The sequence below is a fragment of the Sciurus vulgaris genome (assembly GCF_902686455.1).
Source record: "Sciurus vulgaris genome assembly, chromosome: 15".
Lineage (NCBI taxonomy): Eukaryota > Metazoa > Chordata > Mammalia > Rodentia > Sciuridae > Sciurus > Sciurus vulgaris.
The window spans coordinates 85264621-85289183 of NC_136476.1; the positions used below are offsets into that span (position 1 = coordinate 85264621).

The 24563-nt window shown below is 61.7% G+C and overlaps 1 protein-coding gene across 2 annotated transcripts in view; it reads left to right on the forward strand.

Annotated features, from left to right (window-relative positions):
* Positions 1 to 1300: 1300 nt before the first annotated feature.
* ASS1 (argininosuccinate synthase 1) overlaps positions 1301 to 24563 on the forward strand; it is a 46086-nt gene continuing 22823 nt past the window's right edge. The window contains exons 1-9 of one of the 2 annotated variants that reach the window (XM_079111771.1): positions 1301 to 1383; positions 5693 to 5751; positions 7393 to 7502; positions 9091 to 9159; positions 10845 to 11033; positions 15781 to 15837; positions 17367 to 17441; positions 20577 to 20647; positions 21178 to 21208. In XM_079111771.1, the coding sequence (XP_078967897.1) occupies positions 7398 to 7502; positions 9091 to 9159; positions 10845 to 11033; positions 15781 to 15837; positions 17367 to 17441; positions 20577 to 20647; positions 21178 to 21208 (597 nt within the window). In that variant the 5' untranslated portion in view covers positions 1301 to 1383; positions 5693 to 5751; positions 7393 to 7397. Of the gene's footprint in view, positions 1384 to 5692; positions 5752 to 6254; positions 6416 to 7392; positions 7503 to 9090; positions 9160 to 10844; positions 11034 to 15780; positions 15838 to 17366; positions 17442 to 20576; positions 20648 to 21177; positions 21209 to 24563 lie in introns of those variants that run through there. The other variant, XM_079111770.1, reaches the window with a different exon arrangement.

Sequence of the window (24563 nt, forward strand, 5' to 3'; positions counted from 1 at the left end):
TGCCCCGACGCCACAGGACTGCAGCTGAGGCTGTGTTCTGCGTGTCCCTCACTTGCTTCCTGTGGCTGTGCAAGGCCCAGAGCTTGATGAGGTTCAGAGCTGGGCCAGCGATGGGCCCAGGGCAGCTGTCACACGGCTTTCCTGGCAGGAGGGTTCTCAAGTCAGCCTCCTGGTCCTTATGGGCCACAACCTGACTTAGGGTCCCTGAAGGCTAGGGCGTTCATGAGGGTCCCAAAGCTGTGGTCTTGTTTGTGAATTGGTCACAGACCTTCCCCTTCTAGGACTCTCGGTTACTGTCCATGACCAGGGCTGGAGTAACTAGGCAGCAGTGTGAGGGGAGGGGACAGGCACTGACTGGAGGGACCAACAGTGGCAGCAGCTGAGTGAGGTGTAGGGCTCCCTCCTGCTCCAGGGTCAGAGAGCGATGAGGATGGAACCTTCTCCTCCTGGGGCCGGTCCCAGCTGTGGAGCAATGGCCTTGGCCAGGCCCCTGGGACCTGCTGTTGAACTGCCGTGTGGTTGCAGTGCCTGCTGCCGGGGCTGCAGACCAGACGCCCCTCACAACTGCAGGTTTCATTTTACAAGGCGGAGGCTTCACCTCTGTGAACCTCAACCTTCCGCACTGCCCAATGGGTCAGTGGTCGGCCAGACTTTTATTCACCGTTTACTGGGTGCCCTGAGGAATTTGGTCAGGTGCCAGGTTCTGGGGAAACAGCCAGGATCTGTCATCCGTGAGCTGAGGGATGCAACCCAAGCCTCCAGGGCCAGCGCCACCCTCTTCTCTCCTCCGCACCTGGGTCGGGCTCAGGGCTCGTGCGGGGGAAGGGAGGGGATTTCAGGGCTGCAGAAGGCGCCTGAGGCCCGGCGGCACGGGGAAAGGCGAGCAAGACGCTCTGGCTTGGGCAACATTTATTCCCGCTCTCGCCTCCAAGCGCTTTGAACACGTCCCAAATGCCAGGCGGCAAGTCTCTAGCAAGACGGCCGCGATCACCCTGCCTGTTACGCAGGTTCCAGCCACCGCCGCCTTCGTAGGCCCCACCAGTTCGCAGGCCAGGGCCGGAGACCCGCGCGGCGCGCGCCCACGCCCGTGCGCCCCCGGGAGGCTGTGCTGGCGCCGGGCCCGGGCGGGGACTGGCCGGGGGAGGGGGCGCCGAGGAAGGGGGCGGGGCAAGACGGGAGGAAACGGCCGGGACCCGCCCACCTGCTAGTGGCTTCAAATTCTGAGAGGCTCCCGGCGGGGGCCCGGCCCGGGGCGGGGCCTGTCGCGCGCTTGCCCCCACGTGTCCCAGGTCCCCAGCCCTGCCCCCGGCCCTGTGCTTATAACCCGGGATGCGCGCTTCTCCCGGCCCTGCTCCGCCGCCTGCCACCGCCGCTCGGGTCCCGGTGAGTAACCCCGGCCCCTCCCGCTTCCCACTCTGCTCTGGGTCGCCCCCTCCCCGATCCCAACCCGAGCGCGCGGCCCCCGGAACGCACGCACCCGGGGCTCGGGCCAGGCTCGAGCGAAGGAGCCCACACCCGGGTTTCTGTTGCTCACACACAGGCGCCCAGCTCCCGGTTCCTCGGGCCTGGGGCACCGGTTGGGGACCAAGTCTCGGGGTCTGGGAAGTAGGTCAGGTTGTTTGTCCCCTGTGCGAGCTGAGGTCCTTTCTGGATTTTCCCCTCTCGGTTTGGCTTTCTCTGTGCAGTGAAGCCCCCAAATGGAGACCTTGGGAGTTCAGGGGTGTGGGGCTCCCTATCCAGCCCCGACTCACCATCTGTCCCCACCTGTTTTTCTTGGAGTGAAACCGCAGTGCCAGCCAGGGCCGCACCCTCGTCCTCTGGGTCTTGGTCGCAGACTTTCCCCCTGAGACTCAGTTTACCCTGGGAAGATGGAGACACCGGGACCCTGACTACCTGACGTGGGTGTGGTTGGGTTCCTTTCCCTGCAGGCTCTCCTTGGGGGGATCCTCCCAACAAGTTTCCTGCTGGCCCTGGGCTGGGCTCTGTGGGAGGGGCCTCTCCGCAGGAAATGTCCGCCCTCGGGGTTGTTGCCTTTGGCCCCTGGGCGGCTGCACCCTCCAGGGAAGCAGGGTCATTGTGAAATGGAGGAAAATCCTCTTCCTTTTGCCAGGGCTCATTCTGAGGAGAGCCGGTGACAGCCCTCAGTGTTCCCCTCTGTGAAATGGAGCCGTTTGCTCCCAAGCAGCTGGACCTGGCTGTAGGTGTCAGGGCAGGAACAAACCTGTCCTTTCCCCAGGGATAGACCAAGAGAGTCCTGGACTTTGATCCCTCCCTCTCAGCTCCCACACCAGGCCAGTGACTGGAGAGGGGAGTCAGGCTGGGTCATCCCCCAGCTGCAGCGCTTGCTTCTGTGTGTGGGACTCGGGACACATTCGGAGATGGCAGGAGGCTGTCGAAAGACTCTGGACACTGCCGAGGACTGTACCTGGGTCCCGTGCTCACTGTGTCTGGGAATGCAGACGCAGGACAGGGAAGGAGACCTGTCCCTGTCCTGGGGTGGGTGTGACGAGGGTGGAAGACGGTAGGGGCAGAAATGATCCCAGGGGATGGGAACTTTGGCTCTGGGTAGCAAATGGCATCCTCTTCCTTCCAAACCCCCTCCCCCTTCAGTCTCCCTCCACATTCCATCTAGGGCAGAGGAGCCTGGGGTGGGATCTGGCCAGCCCCTGGAGGAGCCACCTGTACACCCCGCTGAAAAGTAATTCCTTTCCTGCTCAGTGGAAGTGAATCCTGCCCCTGAGCTCCTGTACAGGACCAGGCGGGGGGGTGGGGGGAGCAGGAAAGACCCCCCCCCCCCCCCCCGCCCCAGTACTCACATGCCCCACCATCTGCATGTCTGTCCTGGGCTTGTGAAATCAGGTGCCCCAGGAGACTTGGGGTGGAGCCAGGTCCAGACCCACCTGCTGAGCCAGCACTTTCCCGTGACCCATCTCTTCTTCACCCGGGGTCCTGGGAGGCTGGCCAGGATGGCCAGATGCCTTCATTGGCACTGAATGCACAGCCCCTGAAGTGAGCAACTTGCCTGTGGGCACCCATGTAGAAAGAGGCACCTCGCTGGAATTCAGGGTCTGGGCTCTGATTTCTGCTGGAGCAGAGTGGATCTTCCAGGCCCTGGCTCCCCACTCCTGCAGGGCAGGCCGCTCCCTGGACCTGGAGTAGGCCTTAGGCACTTGTCTGTTAGAATAAATGAACTCTTTCCTCCAGGTGTTCCCAGGAGAGGGTTTGGACGTCTCCTACGAGGCTCCAGTGTACCTATTTAGTCCCCTAGCTGCTATCTTGGGGGATTTTCACCCAAAACTTTCCCAAAATAACCCAAGTCTGTCAAGTGAAAGTCAAGCTGGATACGGTGGGAGGGCCTGCGCCTCCTCCTGCCAGTGTGCAGAATCGCAGCCCAGCTCCATCAGACGCGGCAAATCCAGGCAGCCCGCAGGAGCCCAAGTCCTAGGACGAAAAAGCCCCAAGTGGGAGACGATCTGCCGGCCCAGGTGGAGTCAAGGTTTTTTAAAATAAAATTGTAAAAGAGCCGTAGTGTTAGGGAGGCGCACAGCAGTGCTGAGCCGCAGAGTGCAGGGCATACAGAGAAAGAACAGGTGGGGCCCGTGAGTCCTTGGAGTCTTTGTGTGTGGAAGTGGACCTGGGGTCTCCTAGGGGACAGGGAGCGGCGTTGGGCAGAGGCAGTAGAAAGCAAACAGTCTGCAGTCGGCCTGGGCTTGAGGTCACCAGCCCGTGACCGGGTACATTGCTCCTGAGGCCGGGAAATGACGTGCGTGTAGCTGAACGCAGCCTCGGCTCTTGTCACTCCTGCTCTGACATTTTAGAGCCCCATGAGTTTTCCGCTGTGCTGAGGAAGTGCTTGGCTGGCCTGGCACGTGTTCCCTGGGCCCTGGCCAGGTGGCTCTGTCTGGGGCCACAGAGAATGCCCTCTGCCTTGCCAACTAAGGCCAGGCTGGCAGGCAGCTTGACACGAGGTCACCTTCCCCACTTCCCAGGCATCTTCTGGCAAAGGCTGTCTGCACTGGCCTTGGAGCTGGGAGGCAGTGGGCACGTGCCTGCGATCTGGAAAAACCTGCCCTGAGCCCTTCCTGGGTGGGGAAGCCTGACTTCAGACAGGATCTGCAACCTGCCTCCCTGGGAAGGAAGCCAGTGTCCTGGGCTGCCTGAATCAAGGGGCTTCAGATTGTTGTGCAGATGGGGAAACTGAGGCCTAGGGAGTGGGGGACTGGCCCAAGGTCAGCTATGGCGGTGGCACGGAGTGTTTGGTGAGCACGGTGATTCCCCAGCATCTCTGTGAATCCTCACCCCTCCCCCATGCGGGTCGGGCCATTCCCAGCCCCGTTTTGCAGATGAGCAGCCATGCTGAGAGGGTTTCAGGGACCCAGGTTTGGAGGCCGGAGCCAGCGCTCTGCCTGCGGAGCCCCTGTGCTCTCTGGGCGCCAGCTGCTGTTCCTGTCCTCCCCAGCTTCCCCACCCAGACTCGGGCCTCAGCGTCTTTTCCTTTGCCTCAGGCTGCGGCCTCCTTACACAACCCGGGCCTGTGGTGGCTGAGGGAGGAGGGTGTGTTACCAGGTGTCCTACTACATGGCTTTCCCAGCCCGTCTGGCCAGCTGGTCTCTGTGAGCACACACGCAGGCCCGAACACAGCACGCATGTACGTGTGTGTGCACAAATAAACACATCCTTGCACAAACCCAAACACACATGCACATACGCGCACTCCCAGGACCCACCTCCAGGTTCACCGAGGCGTGCATGCACACACGTTCTTTCCTAGGTACACAATCCTGGGTGCTCACCGTACCCACTCACGTGCGTGGTCAGGAACACGCTCCCAGATGCGTGCATTCCGTCACGTGGCTCTCCGAGCTGAGGCTCACGCCCACACGGCCAGTATAAGGGCCCCTGGTCTCTGTAGAAATTCCCCGCTGCAGGGGATCCCAGCCCTGTGTTTGCAGGGAGGCTGAACTGCAGAGAGCAGCCCTGTTGGTCAGGTTCTCAGTACCTGCCACGTGCACCTGAGAGGTGGTCTCGCTCTCCTGGAGCTCACGGTGGGAGGGGGGCAATGGGAATTCAGCTGCTCCGATGGGAGAAGCACCATGGATCCAGTGGGGCAGAGCGGGGCAAGCAGTGGGGTGGTCTGTCTCCTGGGGCTGCCCTTCCCTGCTCCCAGGTCCTGGCTTGGCTCCGGGTGCCTTTGGGCGGGGGCAGAAGCAGAGGTGTCTCCGAGAGAGGGGTGAATCTCCCTGGCTCTAGCCCACCCCAGCCACCCCAGATGTCAGCACCCGGCTTCCGACCACACCTGGCCCTGATGTTTCCCTCCCAGAGAGGGCTGGTGTGCATCTAGGTCCTGGTTCCGCACTTACTAGCCAGGCGAGGCTTGGGCAGTTCACGAGTGTGTGCACTTGAGGAAGTGGACACTTTAAACATCTGCAGCTTATTGTGTGCTAATTAAAGAACTGCTTTTAAAATAGGCTGTGGGATGTTAGCATGCGCCCTCCCGCACCACTGGCCCGGAGTTCGAACTCAGGGCAGAGGGAGAAGCACGTCCCTGAGAGGCTCCTGGGGAAGGGGGCAGGAGGCTGCCGCTGGCCAGTGGCTCTGAGACTCTGGGCCGCCCACATCTCCCGCTCAGGCCGCTGTGGCAGGTCCAGGGCTTCATGTCACCTGGGAAGCTCATCACTTTTTGCTTCTGCAGGGTGATTCAGTCTTTGAAAACAGATTTTGGACACCAGGAATCCCTACCTCCAGTCCCAGGTACTTCCGCCCTCGGTCCTTCCTGCCTCCCTCTCCCTCCGTCCCTCCATCTTGCATGGCCTGGTGCCTGGCTTGGTTGCCATGGGCACTGGCTGCTGGCTCCGAGGTCATGGCCTGCTGAGTTGCTCAGGTCGGGGCAGTCTGACCCAGCTGGTGGGTGGCGGACGCCTAGTGGAAGTGAGAGTTGGCCTGAGAGCAGAGCCACCACCCTGCCCTGCTGCACTGTTCCGTGAGGACTTTCCCCTTCTGAGCCCAGGCACAGTGGCCTGCGAGACCTGGGGCTGGCTGTCGGGGATGTATGGCCCCCTACTCAGGGTATGTGTCCGCCTGCAGCACAGGCTGGGTGACCTGGGAGAGCCACTTCCTCTCCACACTTCCAGGCACGAGACTGAGACTGGCCCAGACGGCAGCGCATGCGGGGAGCCTCCTGGGCCCTGCATGTCTGCAGGAGGATGTCCATGACCTTTTCAGGAGTGTCTCCTAAGGACCCCAGCTGGCTCTGCCCTTGGTGGAACTCCAGTGCAGATGCTTAGACCCAGACAAGTGCCCCTACAAATGCAGGACGCTGGGCCTGGGTCTGCGTCTGGCCTTGCTGCCTGCCTGCCTAGCCACCTGGGCAGTTGAGCTGCCTCTCAGACCCTCGGTTTTCTCTTCAACTACATGGGTAAAACAACTGCATCTGCCTTCAGGGCCTCATGACGGGTGCTGGGACAGGTGAGGGGCTCAGGGAGGGTCTCTGGCCAAGGAAACAACAGCTGGGAAGGCAAGGACACGATGACCACGGTGCCTTCTGTGCAGCTGAGGAGCGTCCCTGGGAGGATCCCTGGTTACGGAGGTGTCCTGCCTCTGCCCATCTCCTTCCCCCTCCAGGCCTGTTTCTCCATGTGTACCCTGGGTGTGGGTCTCTAGCCCTCCCTCCTGGGCATGTGCAGAGTTGAGCTTATGGTGGTGGCTCAGGGCCCCCGGGTGGGGGGCCCCCTTAGAGGAAGTTGCATTTGAAAACCACTAAATGCCTAAAATTCCGAGGTATGAAGGAGAAGGCCCGGTGAGTGCACCTGCCCAGCACCTGTCCACAGGTGGGGGCCACACTGCACCAGGCACAGCCCGGGTTCTGCAGCCAGACGCTTGCTCTGTGACCTCGAACTCTTACTTCTGTGATCTTGACCCCGACCGCTCTGAGGCCTGCTGTCTGCCTCTCCAGTAGGGAGGACAGCACCTACTTCCAGGGTCACCATGGGGGTCCAGGACCTCCACAGGGCCCTCCTTGCTGTGGCAGCTGTGCCTGGGCACCTGCCGGCCCTGCTCGCACCTCCCCTGGCCGTGCATCCTCCAGCCGGCTTTCTTCCAGAGGCTCAGCCTCAGGGGCCTCGCAGCGGCCAGGGATTGGCCGGGAGAGACGCCTCCCCCGTCAGCCCCACGACCTGCCTGCATCAGCGTTCCCAGGCCCCGGCTGGCGTGTGCAGAGGGGTGCAGGGTCAGGGTCCCTGGGGCGGGGAGGAGGCAGGAAGGGGAGCATTCTGTTCCTACCCCGGTGGCAGCCTGTCCAGGGGATGAGGCTGCCCAAGGCCGGGGTGGGGCCAGGAGGGAGCTGCTCGCAGGCACTGGCTCCAGGCACTCAGGGTCCTCCTCCACTCCCTCTAGACAAGATGTCGGGCAAAGGCTCCGTGGTCCTGGCCTACAGTGGTGGCCTGGACACCTCCTGCATCCTCGTGTGGCTGAAGGAGCAAGGCTACGATGTCATCGCCTACCTGGTGAGGAGGAGCCCTGCATGTCTGTCTTTCTGCCCGTGTGTCCCCGGCCCCCAGCCCACCCGCACCTGTCTGCTCCTCCATGCTGGTCCGAGCCTGCCTTCCCCTTGCTACACCTGCCTGGCTCAGAACTGGGAAAACAGCTGTCCATGGGCAGCCTGCTAGGAGAGGGGCCCTGGGCTTGGACATGGGACTTGGTCCTCCCTTCCCTGTGGTTGCCACCAGCCCCCAATAATCGGCACGTTGTAGAATCCTGAGCGGGAGGGCCCACGTCCCTGCTCCGTGGGTGCAAACAGGTGGTAGGAAGAGGTGTTTGTGAAGCCACTCCCCAGCCAGGGGCTGCACCCAGCATCCTGCTCAAACCAGCTCCACTTTTGAAGAGCTTGGCTCTCCACATGGCTGGGCTTTTCAGGGCTCTTGGCTGAGAATTCTAGAAATCTAACTTAAAAGAGCTGAAGAAAAATAGAAAGAAAGCAGAAACACCAAAGCAGTACTTGGTTCACATAACTGAGAAGTCCAGGGGATGGTGGCTTCAAGTAAGGCTGGATCCAGGTGGCCGCCCAGATCTGCGGCCACTTTACCTGGCTTCATTCTTGGCCTCTCCATGGGGCAGCCAGACTTCCAGCAGGCACCATCATAGTCTAGCTTTCAGAAAAAGCAGGGCCTGCCCAGAGACCAACAGCGGCCCCGGGGGTCTTCTCGTTGGTCCAGTCATTGTCCACCACACCCTTTTCACCATGGCTGTGTCTAGGGGACTAGGCTAGGGTCACAGTAGTAGGAAATGTGATTCGTTCCCCTCCATCCCTGTGGAAAGGGCCCCTAGGAGAGAAGGTGCTCTTTCCAGAGTGAGGGTGGTGCCCTGGGCAGCCGAGCGTGGCGTGTGCACAGCCGATGAGCCAGATCTAACTGCCCCGTCCCATTACTCAGGTGGGAGCGGGGAGGCCAGGCAGGGGGAGCGCCGTGCTTGCTGCCAGCCAGGAGTGACAGCCACAGTGTTGAGTGGATGCAAAGAGCCCCAGGCACATTCCTCTTGCAGAGGCAACACTGGCCCCGGACCCCTGGGTCCTGCAGGGCAGATTTGAGAGCTGAGTGACCTCAGGCAAGCACCTGCAGCTGGGCTCTGGGGAGATTCCGGTCTGGCGAGCAGAATGCAGAGAGCGAGGGAGGGTTCAGGCGGGATCTGGGCAGCAGGCCCAAGGCCAGCCAGAGTCTAGCGGGGCAGTGGACAGCAGGAATCCAGGCCAGGCTGCAGGGACAGGGCTGGGACCCCCTGAGCAGGCCTCTGCCTCCTGGTGTGGGGAGGTGAGCCTTGGCGCTGCCCAGGGAGCAATGGCTGGAGGGCATCGTGTGCCCAGGGCAGCTCAGCCAGCCGTTGGACCTGGGGACTGACTTCCTGACACACCAGCTGTCTAGCTCCAAGCAGGAGCCACTGCGGCACCCAGCCACTCTGCCCACTCCTCCCTGCATGGCCTTGGCCGTCAGTGGGACCCCGGGCTTGGTGTGGACGGCGCTTGTCAGCTCAGCCAGAAGCCAGTCTCCTCTCCCACCTCCTCTCCCGGACTCACTGGGCCTCTCGCCCTCTGCTCCTCAGGCCAACATCGGCCAGAAGGAAGACTTTGAGGAGGCCAGGAAGAAGGCGCTGAAGCTCGGGGCCAAGAAGGTACGGGGGGGGGGGGGGGGGGGGGCGGGCAGTAATGTGCAGGGCAGCAAGGGCACACCTGCCCCAGGACCCTGTCCCCGGCGTCCCCTCCAGGGTGTCCTCTGGATTCCAGGAGTGAGGCTGTGAATGCCGCTGTCTTCCTGCCTCCCCAGCGCTCTCCCTCCCACTGACCTCCTGCCTATCCCTCTCCTGTCCATCTGTCTGCGCGTCCCTCCTTTGTTTCTCTGTCCATCCACTCCTACATACATACATCTCTCCATCTACCCATTTACCCATCCATCCATCTGTCCATCTGTCTGTCCATCCATCCATTCACCCATCTGTTCATTCATCCATCATCCATCTGTCCATCTGTCCATCTGTTCATCCATCTATCATCCATCCATCCACCATCTACCCATCCATCCATTCCCTATCCATCCATCCATTTGTCCCTCCTCCCACCCATCCATCCACCCATCCACCCACCCATTGTGCATCTGTTCGTTCATCCATCCATCATTCGCCCACCTGCCTACCACCTCTCGTCTCTCTGTCAACCTGCTCAACCTTCCGTCCATTCACCCCTCCATCCACCCACCACCTACCCACCCATTCACCTACTATTCATCCATCCATTTGTCCATCCATCCATTTGTCCCTTCTCCCATCCATCTGTCCACCCATCGTGCATCTGTTCGTTCATCCATCTGTTATTCGTCCGCCGGCCCATCTCTCGTTTCTCTGTCAACCTGCTCAGCCTTCCACCCGTTCAACTCCGGTTGAGTTCAGCATTGATCTTGCATCTAGTGGTGTGGGTGGCAGGCCCCTTATTGGTGCTGGCGAATATGGTGGACAGGGCCAGCATGGCCCCCATTCACGTTTACCCAGCACAGTGTATGAGTTGCTTTCCAGGAGGAGGACCCTCCCCTTCACCCCCACCTGGAGGAGTGGGCAAGGGTTACAGCAGGGATGGCGGGGAAGAGACCAGCCCCTCCCCCTCTGTCCCACCTGCCTAGGCAGAGTGGCCCCTGGGCAGTCTCCGCTGCATCCTTTGCCCTGGGTCCCTCTCCATTCTTCCCCGTTTGCACTTTGGTCTGTTTCCGTGTGAGTGGCATTAGGGTTCACCTACCATTGCTCTTGCGCTGTCCATGTGAATGTCACCACAGTAAAAAAGCAGATGACAGGTTACTGTCATCATAGGAAGCATGTCCCCACAGTCACCCTGAGGGGTCCTGGGACCCCCGGTGTGCATCTTGAGAAGCATTCCTTTCTCAGCCGGGCACTGTTCACATGTGCCTGGCCGCACTCGGCATTGTAGAATGTTCAGTGACATCCCCAACCTGGCAACTGTGACAACCAGAAATATCTCAAGATATTGCCAAATGTCCCATGGAACAGAGCCACCCCTTCGTTGTCTACTGCTCTCGATCTTAAGTGGCACTAAGTTCCATCTTGGGGAGAATTTAGGAGCCACGTCCAGTTTTCACCAGATGGTGTGTTGGATTGACTAGCAATGTCTGCCATGGGCGAAGGAGGGAGTTTGCTGGGATCCACTGGTGATGTCTGCTACAGCTGCAGTGGGTGAGGAGGGGAAGAGTGGGGTACAGCGTGTCACAGATATCGGCCACCAGTATGTGGCCCGTCTGTGCTCAGATTGGGCCCCATCCTTGCCAAGGTCCCTCTCACGGGCCCCTGTCCCACAGGTGTTCATTGAGGACGTCAGCAGAGAGTTCGTGGAGGAGTTCATCTGGCCTGCCGTGCAGTCCAGTGCGCTGTATGAGGACCGCTACCTCCTGGGCACGTCACTGGCCAGACCCTGCATAGCCCGCAAGCAAGTGGAGATTGCCCAGCGGGAGGGAGCCAAGTATGTGTCCCATGGGGCCACAGGCAAGGTGAGGCCAGGACCATGGACTCGGGAGGGCGGGCGGAGGGAGGAGGGGATGGAGGCCTGCCAAGGCGACGGCAGCCAGGGTGCTGGCCGACCGAGCAGAGCAGTCCAGGCCAGGCCTGGGTCAGCGTGGGGCGCGGCGCGAGGGCCACTCTGACAGCAGATCCTGTGCTGCTGTGCCTCGCCTGAGTCCTGTGCGGAGGGAGCCACGTCCCCTCGGGTGGCAGACTGGGCCCAGGCTTGCTGGAGTTGCAGAGCGTCGTCAGAAAGGGCAGAGACCCGAGTGGGCAGAGGGTCAGAATCAGGGTTCCCCAAGCCAGGGCCCTAGACAACAGAAGCAGCTGCCTGGCAGTTTAGGAGGCCGGAGTCCAAGGTCAGGGGTCCGCAGGGCCTGCGCCTCTGCAGGCTCCGGGGAAGGGGCCGTCCCGCCCACCCAGCTCTGGCCTGGCTCCTTGACTGTGGGGACGTCACCGCTACCCCAGGGGTGTCACATGCCTCTTCTTCTGGCTCTTCCCGGGGCCTCTCCTCTGCACATGCACATGTCTGTCCCTGTCCTTCCTCCTTTTTATAGGGACCCCAGCCTTGTTGCTTTAGAGCCACCGTCAGGATGTCCTCTTAAACTGGTCACATTCCGAGGTCCTGGGGTCATGCCCTCACACCCGCCGCCTCTACCCGCGAGTCCCTGGGCAGCCTGCGGAGGACCCCATGGCTCAGGCAGGATGGGCTTCAACGAGCTGTCCCCATGGGGCAGGGCTGAGAGCCAGGGTCCCCAGCAGCGCTGGCAAGGGTCAGGGGACGTCACAGAGACTCGATCACGGGCTCTTGCAGGGGTGGCACCGCAGCAAAGTCTGCAGCTCTGATTCTCCCAGCGCCTGGGGCTGCCTCGCCTGCTGCAGGCTGGGGGACAGGGACACAGGCAGCTGAGCTCAGGATGGGGAGGCCATGGGTCGAGGGTGGCCTTGCAGAGTGCCGCCCACCACGGTGGCACTGGCCGTCCTTGAGAGCTCAGTGTGCACTCTGTCTCTCGGACCCTGGTCCAGCTGGCTGAGCCAGGCATCTGTCCAGCGCTGGGTGCCTGTGAGCACAGGCACAGTGGACCCGGAGACCTCTGCCAGCCCCTGGGGAGCCCGGGTCCTAGCAACTCGAGATGAGGCAGCTGGAGGGACTGTGCCAGGAGAGCCGTGGGGAAGGGCCGTCCTTCAAAGCTTGGCCCTGAAGGTGGATGAAACCAGGGTATGCGAACAGTGTGCAAGTAGAGGGAACAGCCTGGGCAAAGGCCTAGAGACAAGAGGCTCTGAACGATGGTCTTTCTGGTGTCACCAACCAGTGGAAGGATGGCCCCAAGGAGCTGCAGCATGGGTCTGGGCACATGGGACAGTGCAGGCGGTGTCCTGATCTGGGGCAGAGGAAGGTCAGGCAGGCTGGAAACACTCCTGAGCCATCTCACCTGCCCAGGTGGACGCGGCCAGGCAGTGCGTTCTCCGTCCAGGGAGGCATTCCTGGTGAGTCCCAGGAATCCGGGTCTTGAAGGGGTCCTGCTAAGAGAAGGTCCCTCTATTGGCACCGCCAGAGTTCAGCTGAGTGGCATCCAGGCCGGTGGGGCAAGGGGGTGGGGGCATGGGTGGGGGGTCAGGCTCTGGCTGGAGCAGCTCCAGGGTCCAAGTTCAGGTCCCCCACCCCAGACTGGGAGCAGCTCCCCACAGCTCTGTGCGCAGTGCCGCCCTGTGGCACCAGAGGGCGCCAGAGCCCAGGGCTTGGGGAGGTTGTGGCAGCTCCGGAGGCCACAGCCACCCAGGAGGCCACAGCCACCCAGCGTTCTGTCCCAACTGGGGTCCCCGGGGCCTGGTTCTGGAAGAACACCCTCTGCAGCTGTTCAGTGGATGCTTGGGAAGTGGGGGTGACCTGAGTTCACACTCGGTGACCCCAGGAGGGACGGTCAGACTTGAGACATCCCGGGGGACCTCCAAGCCCAACTGTGGACAGGCTATCAGGCCATCCCCGCTTGTCTGGGGGTGACAGCAAGGTGTCCTTCCCTGCCTCAGTGTCCCCTCACGTGTGGTACCTGGGAAGCCCCGACAGCCCCACGGGGTGCCGTGGAGATCACTGGGAGGCCCAGGGCAGGAGGGGGCCTCGTGCGCAGGCTGGGCTCCTGCTTGGCTGGTGGGCTCCGGTGACCTCTCGTGTCAGGAGGTAGGGGTCCCAAAGGGGTGGTCATGTGAGGTGAATCAGAGGCCACGCGGCAGGGCCAGGGCCTCAGGTGGCAGCCTGCAGGGCCACAGTCAGCTCCGGGACAGGAGGCAGCCCCGGGACAAAGCAGACACGTTTCGATGTGGAAAGCACGTGGCCAGGGCTGCATGTAACGTGGCGGAATTCTGCAAGTGGCCCGCTGAGGAGACAGGAGCCCACGGCTGGAAGCTAGGCCGGCTGGGAGGACCCTGACCTGAGAGACGCCTGTGGCCCCAGGAGCAGCAGGCTGGCTCCCTCTGGCTGGGCAGCTGAGTGCTGGCCTCCCACACTCCGGCTCCTGTCCTGGGTGCAGGGAACCAGGACCCTGGGGAGACCTCGAGGCACTCGTTCACCCAGGGGGTATCCAGCTCTGCTCTGTACACAGGGTCGCCCTACAGGGTGGCTAGTTGGGGGCCCTGGGGGACTTTGGGACAGGCATGCTGGCAGGTGATGCTGAATGGTCAGGGCAGCTGGAGTTGGCGACGCTGTGGGGAGGGCATCCCTCCCAGGGCCCAACAGCTCCTGGCACAGAGTGGCCGCCTTCTCCTGCCCTTGTGTGCCCTGCAGTGAGCGGAGCTGGATCCCGCCTCCCAGAGAGCAGTGCGGAGACTTCGCGGACCCTGCCTCTGTGCAGCTTTGGAAGAAGGGCCTGGAAATATGAGCCTAAGACCCTGGTGGGGTGCGGGGGGGGCCGTTTGACATGTGGCACCATCTGGGGCTGTCCCGGGGCAGATGGGGACCCCAGGCGCTCCGTCCCACTGGGCACTGTGCCCTGCACACGTGTGCACCGTAAACACGTGGACACGTGTGAGATACTGCACCCCCCTCTCCCGGGGAGCTGCCAGGAGCTGCCCTGGGGCTGGGGGTCCTGGGACTGGGGAGGGTGCTGGGCGGGGCCTCAGGCTCCTGCTGGGATAGACTTTGAAGGAGGAAGCCTGTTAGTTTGGCTTCTTAGAGGGTCTGTGGCTCCCCAACAGATGGGTGTCCCCTGGTGGCATCTGGGTCGGCAGACACCAGCCCCGCCGGGCCCGGCTGGGGAGGCACAAGCCGTCTTTGTGTGGGGGAAACATGAAGCCCTGGAGAGAAAATAGCTGGTACGGGCAGCACTGCCGTGTGCTTCGCAAATTGAAAACCAATCTGCTTTGTCCTGGGGCTACCGTCACTCCAGGAGCCGAGCTGGCCGTGGGCCTCTGGGCAAGTGTTCCCACTCCCCAGCTCTGCGTCCCCACCCAGAACCAACCTCTGGCGCACCTGGAAGGATTCAGTGGACTCTCATTCACATCTGTTGCCTGAGTGTGAATTATTAGGATGGGAGTGTTTGCTGTGTGGCTCTGGGCCGTCAGCTTCACCTCTCTGAACTTCCCTGTCCTCATCCGTAAAGTGGGGTTAAAATTCCCACTGGCCCCAGGTGGCTGCCCGTGTGACTGCGCATAGTAGGTGCTCACTAGAGAGTGAGGGGTAAGGGGATGGCTGGAGGACCCAGCTTGGGTCCTGGGGCTGTCAGAGGGGAGCAGCCCAGCTCCTCGGCCGAGAGGGCTGGAACCTGGATTTCCGCGTCGCCTGGCAAGGCTCTGGAAAATGACATGTTATTCCCGCTGCTGTCTGGCTGCGCCGTGCAGTTTTCACAGTAGGCACGCGGTCCCTCTGTCATTTCCACCGCGCTCGAGTCTCCCCGGCACTGAGCTCGTGCTGGAGCAGGCGGGCGCCCAGCAGCTTCCCTGGGCTCCACCCAGCCCCCTCTCCTCCTCGCCATGGTCCTGTGCCTGGTGACCCCGGCTTTCCTGGGAGAGAGCAGAGGCACTCTGCACTGGACGGCAGAAGGGCAGGCCGGCCACCTGCTGGAGGATGCGGGGTCCTCCCGCGGTGCTCCCTGGGACTCCCTCTCCAGGCCTCGGTTCTGTCTGTGCAGAGAGGAGCTCAGAAGTAGAGGCCCTTGCTGTCACCTGGCTCCGTCTCCTGGAGCAGCCACTGTGCAGTTATGGGGACAGGCTCAGAGGGGAGGTGGGATTTCCACCTTGTGGGTGTGGAGAAACATGCACCAGGACAAGGTCCCCAGGGTTTCCCACACCTGGACCCTGGTGGCCAGGCCTCTGTCCCCAAAGGTTTGATGTCCCTGTACTCTGTGCACATACTCAACCACACGCATGTCCCCAGAAGCCCACATGCATGCACATGCCCACATACATGATCCCACGTGTGCATGCTTCACCCTGCAGACTGAGCTGTGCAGCTCTGCTCTGTTCCCCGCACACACTCACTGCGCACACGGGCCACAGCACTCAGCCTGGCGCGGCATCACTTCCTGCCACGCCAGGCCCTGCAGCAGAAGCTGCCGGGTTGAGACCTGATCCCACGGCAGACAGCCTTTAGAGCAGGCCAGAGTAGACCACCCTTGGGAGGCTGAGCGTGGAGGCGCGTGCGTGAGGACAGAGCCTTTGCCAGCACTGTGGCTGTCCCCATGCCTCCCCTGCCCCTTGCCCTGCCCTGCCCTGCGTCTCCTGACATGCCTCTCTTCTGAACGGCAGGGCAATGACCAGGTCCGCTTTGAGCTCACCTGCTATTCACTGGCGCCCCAGATTAAGGTAAGATGTTGCTCTAGTCTGAGCGGGCAGGCACAGCTTCCTAGAGGCCAGGGGCCGTGCGCTACTGCACCTTCTCCGCAGCTCCCACTGAGGACATTCATGGGGCACAGTCCTCAGAGGAGGCCACGCTCTGGCAGCCACTCGTTCTTCCTGGAGCTGGTGCCCAGGTGGGCCCAGAATAACGGGCACGGCTGGCAGCACCTAGGCTGCTCTGAGCCCTCTCAGCCCTGGCAGCTAGGGGCTGACCCTGGTGGCCCGGACCTTTTCCTGGCATGAGGAACCCCCTCTGCCCATGGCGTGTCACCCAGGTGTGGGGGGCATGTGGTGCTGTCCCCTCCCCGCCAGCCTGGGCTTTCGTCTGTCCTTTGATCCACCTGTCCATTCCTTTGGTCACGTGCCCATTCATTCCTTGAGCATTCACTCGGTGCCTGCTGGGCCAGGCTCCAGGTGAGCCTCACAGGGCCGAGTGCCCAGGCTGCAGCAGCTGTGGTGACAGGGCTCGGATGCTGGCCCTGCAGATCATTTCCAGATTCCCTAGTGGCCATGTTAAAAAATGAAGAGAAACAGGTAACATCATCTTACTCATCAGACCCCATGAATCCAGCCTGGAATCAATGCACACAGGACTGTCCTGGGAGGTTTTGTGTCCTTGCGGTGCTGGGCTGTCAGTGGGGATGGCCACCTCCCTCCGAGGCACTCGGCCAGAGCTGCACCGTCCTGGACAGTGGGGGCTTGACCTGAGCTCTTTTCTGTCCCTTTGGCTAAAGCTGCAGAGGCTTGCCCCTCCCAGCTCCCGGGGGCTCTAGGGAGTGTCTCTCCTCTGTGGCACGTCTTTCTCTGTCCCTTTGTCCAGGGCCAGCTGTTTGAGGCTGTGAGTGGCCTGGAGGTGAGCCATAATGAGCTCTAACGAGCTGCTCTGAACCCCGTGCCAGGCCCGTTGCCCTTGGTCAGCGGCTGCTTGGTGGCCGCCGTGGGCAGAGGCTGGCCTCGCCCCACTGCCTCCGCTTCTCTGGTTCCCACAGCAGCTTGGGGGCAAGACGTCCAGTTTCTGGGTCTTTGTCTACAGAGGCCAAGCCCAGGGGCTGTGGTGGGGCTGGGGTGGGGGCCCAAGCTGGTCCCCAGGAGCTGGGAGGAGGGCTAGGTGTGTTCCCAACACTGAGCCTGGTCCCAGGGAGGCTCACTCTGGGCCAGTAGGGAAGAGTATGTCCTCCTGCTACCCCTCCCCACCCGCCTCGCCAGTCCACGCCCAGCCCCCTCCACCCGAGGCCCCACGCACACCTGAGTTCTTGCATTCAGAGGCGGGGGCCTGGTTGGCTGTGGGGTGGCCGAGAGGGGACACCCTCAGTGTGGCAGGCTGTGCCCTCCCCCTGCTTAGTGGGCTCTCCCTGCCCAGTCCCATGGAGACCCCAGGTGGCCATCAGAGCCATGGACCCTTCCCAGAAGTGCCAGCTCTTCAGCTTAAGGGCCAGGAGGAGCCAGCACCTTTGCCCTGCCCAGTGCTGACAGCTTGCCTCTTGTCCCTGGTCCAGGTCATTGCTCCCTGGAGGATGCCCGAGTTCTACAACCGATTCAAGGGACGCAGTGACCTGATGGACTATGCCAAGGTAAGAGCTGGGCCTCCACCCTCACCCCAGCCTTCGCCTGCTGCCCTCCCCGTCTGTTCCTACTGGGGCTTGTGGGGGCCAAGACTGATCCCCACTTGGAGGGAGACCGACCCTCTGTCTCCATTGCAACCCCAGCGGCACCCACCCCCAGGGCCTGCCCTGCCGTGGTGTGGTCATCTGCTGTACCCATCCCTGGGCTGGGCATCTCTGAGGGGTGTGCCACCTGGCTGGAGGGTGCTGGGCTGTCTCCTTCCCATTCCCGGGGAGACCTGGGTCCTGCTTGCCACCTCTGTGGAGTGTCTCTGCGGGGGGCCCTCGGGGGGATACCTGGGAGGGGGTCTGGGCCAGAGGCTGCTCTGTGCACCTCTATTACCTGACTGCTAATTGTCCCCAGTGCTTCCCGGGAACAGGTAGGCGCTCTGAGGGGCAGTGGTAGACAGAGGCCTGTGTGGCGCCAGCCTTTTTTGAAGTACAAGTTGCAATAAAACATATTAGAAGTTTTGCATCAAGATCCTTAGCCGCTCCCCAGGGTGGCTTTCTTTTTAGCGACTCCGTGGCAGCACTTGACAAACAGCCTCAATCAATCAGACGGGGAAAGCAGCTCGGTGCACACACCAGAAAATTGCTCAGGTTTTTAAATAGCAGTCGCCAGGACTGGCTGTGCGCTCTCGCTGCCGCCGAGGTGCCTCGTGGCAGGGGACGCGGCGGGAACGCAGCCCTGCCCCTGCCGCCAGCATCCCATTAAGACCTGGAGCGCTGGGAGGAAAGACCTCCTCCACCATCTGTTGTTTTATTATTAAGAGGGGAGTTTACAAGACCAAACCCATATGTTGCCAAACAAATCGTCAAATAGCGCTATTAGGAGAGCGGAGGCTGGCGAGGCGCGCCCTCCCCGTCTCCCGGATGATATAGAATATGAAGCGCATCTCCTCTTAAGAGTGACGAATTGCAGCCCCCACGCGCAGCCTGCAGCCTCAGTGGAAGGGAGGGCAGGGCCGACCCACACGCTGCCCTCTGTTCCCGCAAGTCCCGGCACAAAAGTGGCTCCTGGTTTTTCCAGCGAAGGTGGACTTCAGGAGCATTGTGGTTCCTGCCCAGATTTTGGGAAGAAGGCACTTAGTTTAGCTTCCCTCCCAAACAACCCTCCACCAGGAGAAGCTGGCCGTGGCAAGATGAGCGTGGCCCCCGCGGCCGCCCCCCTCCTCCTGGGAGCCGGGTTTCAGAGGCGAGCTATGGGAGAGGGTGGCAGAGCCACCCAGGAAATGACCAGAATAACTGAGCAGCCACCAGGCTTTGTCCAAAATCCAGAGCCAGGCAGGATCCGACACAGATGAGACTAAATCAATGAGGCTTTGGAAACCTTTGCTCTCAAGACCTGTAAGTGGCCAAGGCTAAACTGCACTCCGAGACTCAGGAAATACATGGATTCCCTCCACCTCTGTCTCCCCCAGGCCCATCATCCAAGGGGGAAATGCTCGGAGCCTTCCCATCCTTGTCATTGTCACTATGATTAATTAAAATAGTAATAAGCCACACTGCCAGGGGGGCCTGGGAAAGTGGCACTGCCATATTGAAGATGGTTTTGTTTTCCATTCGCAATTGCCATGAGAGATGGGTGGGTCAAGACAGAGAGGGGCTGGGAAACACGTCTCCCAGGTCTTGGGAATGTCACTGTGGCTGGCATCTGTGCATCTGCCCGGCTCTTCCCTTCTTGCTCTCCTCCTCACCCCTTGATGGAGGCCCAGTAGGAAAGAGAGGGGCATGTGTTCCCATAGTACCCCCAAAATGAAGGCTCCGGGGAACCCAGCTGACTGATTTTCTCAGCCCTCAGCCCCCCGCCATGAGTCTGGAAGACAAGGCCCAGCTGGCCACCAGGATGCCCCTGTGGTGCAGCCCAGCCCCATCTTGCACAGGGACCTGGTCCCCGCACCTGGCAGCTGCATGGGGAAGGCACATCTTGACTCTGGGCAGCTCCAGGGGATGGCGCCCCCCCACCGTGGAGCAGCCTGGAACGGGGTGTTCCCATGGCCTGTGTAAACTCTAGGGTGGGCGTGAGCTGTTTCTGTTTGTTTTTGTTTTTTAAGTGAGTCCCCTGCTAAAGCTATAAAACAAAACCCAAGGTTGGTTGGTCTGTGCGTTTGGTTCCCGTGCGTCGCCAGAAGCTTGGAGCAGTGGTGAAGCTAGCTCAGCAGCCTGGGGCGGAGCTCCAGAGCCTGCTGGCAGAGCCCTCAGCAGAGGCAGCCCTGGCTGCTGCTGGGGGAGGCGCTGGGGCTTCACTGGCCCCCGCTCCCACCCAGACCACTGGGGCCAGGTGCTGAGGGCCTGGAGGCAGAGCGTCAGGTCTCCCTGGCTTTGAGGAGCTGCTAGCCTCCCCCAGTGCCCCTTAGGCATCAGGAGGCGAGAGCGTGCCCAAGACTCCTGCACTGGAGAGGAACCGAGTGCGCAGGCAGGTTCTGGGCAGATGTCAGCCAGGGACATGGGTCAGTAAGGCACCGGCCCTGTCCTTTCCCCCTGGCGTTAAGCAAGGTCGGCCTTGGAAGTGGTGGCCAGCAGCAGTCGAGCCCGGGTAGGGGGTTGCTTTAGCAATGGAGGACCACTTGGGAAGCAAAGCGTGATCAGAGCCAAGTCTGGAAGGAAAGCGAGACCTCTGGGGCTGTCCCCTTGCAGGCTCTGCAGTGACGGCGTGGCAGTTGCTCTAGGCTTGGAGAGGGTGTGGTTCCCAGCAGGTCTTGTACTTAACTGTCATGAGTCGACACTGTCCTGGGTCCCTCCTTTGGTTGGGCCCCCACATTGAGCATGATGTGGGCTCAGGGGGCAGATGCCTTGGTCCACACCCTGGCTATCTGGTGGCTCTGGGGTGGGGGTCAGTGAGCTGGTGCTAGGAGACCTTTAGCACATGCCTGGTGCCAAGCTCTTCATGGGTCCTTGGGGGATGGACTCAGAATCTTCTGGAAGGAAGCTCCAAGGTCAGCCTTCCAAACACTTGGTCTTTATCAGGTCTAGCAACAGGGCCTCACTTCCTCTACAGGGCGGCCCCAGGTGGCTCGGGGTCTGGGGGAAAACAAGGCAGCAGAGCCTAGCCCTCGGGTGCCCTTCCAACTGCCTCAGGCTGCCCATGTTTTCTCCAACCTGCAGCAACATGGAATCCCCATCCCGGTCACCCCTAAGAACCCGTGGAGCATGGACGAGAACCTCATGCACATCAGGTAAGACGTGCCCACTGCACCTGCATGGGAGCCCCACACCTGAGGCCCCACACCTGAGGCCCCCACGCCCCAGGCCGACATCCAGTCACTGGCTCCTGCTGCTGTCTGTACTGCAGCCCTGCTGTGTGTCACGGGGCACCTTGGCATGGGGACCTGACTTGCCCGGGGCCCTGGGGAGGACTCCTGAGGAAGTGGCCATTAGAACCTCAAGGATGAACAGGGCTCGGCGGGCACCGGGCAGAGCGAGCGTTGAGGGCTGAGGGCTGGCATGTGAAGGTCCCCAGCGCAGAGGCCCTGTGTGTGGAGCCTGGGCCTGCACCCCACAGCTGGAGGGCACTGTGCAGCCTGCAGCTCTCACGGCCAACTGGGGTGGGCCAGAATGTTCCAGGCACGGTCGGCAGCCGGTGTTCTGGCAAAGAGGACAAGACAGACCAGACTGGTGGGCACACAATGGGTGGTGGGGGCGTGCCTGGCACGGCCGTGGCCCTGCCCGACTCACCCGCTCCCCTCTCTTCCTTCTCTCCCCACAGCTACGAGGCCGGAATCCTGGAGAACCCCAAGGTAATCCGGCTCCTTCGCGCCCGCCGCCCACAGTGGTGTCTGTGGTGGCTGCTCCGCGCCTGTGCCCTCTGATGTATTCGTAGCCTAATTCGAAATTTCACGGGGGCGGGCATGAGGCTGCCGAGCCTGGCTGTGTCCCCACCCTCCCCACCAGTTCCCCGTGCTCCTTTTCCAATTGCCGCCGGGATGAATAGGGAAGGAAGGACTGCAGAGCAGCACAGGGAACTGCCAGACCCATAAAGGCGTCATTAGGCAGATGAGACACTTGGGGGAGGACCCGGCCTGTGCCGCGCCTGGGCCCAGGGCCGGTGGGTGAAGCCGCAAGATCCATTTGTCTGCGTCTGTCCCGCGCCCGCCCTGGCCTCCCTGATCCTGTCCCCAGCCCCCGGGCTGGCCAGGCTGGGCCTCAGCCGGGTGTGAAGTTTAGGGTTTCTCTCCTCGGGGGGGTTTCTTTATGTCTCCCCCGCCCACCATGGGAGGTGGGGGCGGCAGGGCGAAGTCTATCATGGGAAGAGAAAAATCTCTTTGTCCCCAAGGGAACGTGTCCCTGGCCCAGCCCCACATCCTGGGCGGCAGCTCTGGGGGCGGGAGGGGCCGCCTGGCTGACACTAGGGAGGATGTGTGTTGGGTGGGGGAGGTGGCGGTGCGGGGGCAGCTGGGCCTGAGGGATCCAAAAGGGCAGCTGGAGGGGAGGACGCCTGGCAGGTTTGGCTGAGAACCCTCAGGGCTGGAGCCCGCCCAGGGTGCAGGGGAGGCCCCCCAGGCCTGATGCCCGACTCTGCCCCACCCATGCCAGCCCCACATCCCCCAGCCGTTGTCCACTGGGTCAGTGTCGGCCACCATGCCACAGAGCCTGGCACCCGCGGGCACCAGGCCTGGCTGTGACTTGTTTTCCTGCCTTCATTTCCGTGGCTGTTGGCCGGGAGCACCTCAGTTCACAGGGAAGGACACAGGCCGAGTAGTGACACCACCCTGGATGCCAGCTGTGCAGAGCAAGGGCAGGGCTGGTGCCTCAGGCCTCTCCCTGCTGGGCCCACGCTTGTCCCTGGGGATGACGGCCCTGCAGGGCTGCTGCTGCTGCCCACGGGTTTTTCCAGTTCACGCTCTGTTGACCCCTCGGCACTCAGGCCAGCCACCTCCAATTAGCCAGTCAGTCAGGACCAAGGGGGTCCTGGCGGGGTGTCCGCCCGCCCCAGGCATGCTGGAAAATGACCCCACGCCCTCTCCGAGCAGCCCGCAGCCCTCTCCCCGCTGGAGAGGAGGCACCCAAGACTAGACTGACACAGGACTCGGGAGCAGGGCTACGGTGGGGGAAATCACACCCCTCAGGCCATTGGCCTGAGCTTGGTGCAGACCGCCTTGTGGGCAGGCCCTGTCCCCTCTCAGGCCTTCTGTCTAACAGTGGCACGGGATGGATAAGTGTTCCTGAGTCTTTATCAAGGACGCTGCCACCCAGTCAATTCCTGGGTCCCAGAGATAGGAAAACTGGCTGTAAACCCAGCTCTGCTTCTTAAGTGCTGTGCAGTTTCAAGCAAGCTACCTGACTTCTCTGAGCCTGCAATCTCTTGTGCACAAAATGGGAAATCACGGCACTTCCTTTGGCACAGGCAAGGCCTTGGTCATGGGGCTGGGGGTCCTACTTAGGCCACCAAGGTGCTCTCAGAAACTCTTCTCATCAAGCAGGAAGGGCTGGGATGGGCTGGGTGTGAGCCTGTGGGAAACAGCATGCCATAGTCATGGGCCCCGCAGAGGTGCCCAGGGCCCGGCCACCCTGGCAGGGGGTCAGCGCCGTCCTTTGGGTTGGCCACAGGGGATCCCCAGGGTCCCGCGCAGGAGCCTAGCCTCCAGGACCCACCCTTGCGCTGAAGCTCCTGCAGCTCCTGCGCCCTGGATGCCCAGGCCCCTGGGGAGGAGCTCTGGGAGAGGAGCTTAGGGGAGCCGGCGCCCCTCCCCCCTCCCAAAAACGCCCGAGACCTGCGGAAGGGAGGGCTTGAAGGCAGATGGCTGAGCCATTTTCTGCCTCCATGAGGGCTGATTGAAGGGCAATGAGGCAGCTAATGCGAAGAAAGATAGAAATTTACTTGCTTTAACTTCATACGGCCCACAGTGAAAGAGTTCATTCAGTGGCCGGCCCGCCATGTCTGATGGATGAATAAACCATTTGCAGCATCGATCATGCCTCTACATCATGGTTCAGTTCATGGGCCATTTGCTTCCGACTTCTCCTCTCGGGCCTGCTTCATGCTTTCTTTCGCCCTCTCCCCCACCCCCACCCGACTCTCTCCCTCTCTCTACTTCTCCACTCTCTTCCCTCCCCCTGCACCCCCAAGACGACATTGGAAGTGAGCCCTCCCGCTGGGATGGATAAATAGATGGCATTGATACTCAGCAACAAACTACTTGTCATTTGAACTGGGCTTTTAGGAGGGGGAGTGAAAAAGAAGGCAGGCACCGGAGCCACCTCGGAATGCAAAGCAAATGTCATTTTATTTCTATTTAGTTATTTTATTTAATCGGTGCTGTCAGGTGCCGGCCCGACAGCTGCCTGCAACTTCCGCTGTAGAGTGCGGGAACCCTCCTCCTCCTCCTCCTCCTCCTCCTGCTCCTCCTCCTCCTCCTCCTCGTCCTCATCCTCATCCGGTCCTCCAGGTTTCTCTCCTTCCAAATACAAACACTGTTCACTTCTAAGAAGTGACCAGAGAAAGTGAAGAGAGCCCAGCTGAAAACAGTGGTCAGTCGGGCACCCAGCTTGGGTGGGCCCTCAGGGCTTGGGAGTTCCAGGCAGGTGGGGCAGGGGCTGTGGCCAGGGAGCTTGGCCAGTCCCTGAGACCAGTCTGAGACCTGGCCGTGGCTAACGGTGCTGGCTGTCCCCACAGCTCTCCCCTGCTGGCCACCACAGCAGCTGGGACAGGGCATGGGATGCTGGGAAGAGCCCTGGGCTGGCGTGATTTGGATCAGCCGCTTCTCTGGGCCTTAGTTTTTCTTCTGGTCTAGGGAGGCACCAGGCTAGGGGTCCTTAAGGGCCACTCCCACCTCCCTGGGCCTGTCTTTAAGGTGGGTTCTGGGTTCCTGTTTCCTGATGCATGGATGAAAACCGACGAAGGGACGCAGGCCCAGGTCAGGCAGAGGTTGGCGGGGCCGGGGTTCCTCCATGGGCCCTCTCTGAGCTCAGAAACAACTGAAAGGACCACTTGCCCCAATTTGCCCAGAACTAAGGGGCTTCCTGGGACAGACACAGTACTTCCACAGCTAAATCAGGAAGCCCCAGGGAAACTGGGACGGGGCCAACCCAGCACAGAGCCAGTGGGAAGGGGAGCACGGGGGAGTGGCCTGGGCACCCTGCGTGTGGCCTGTC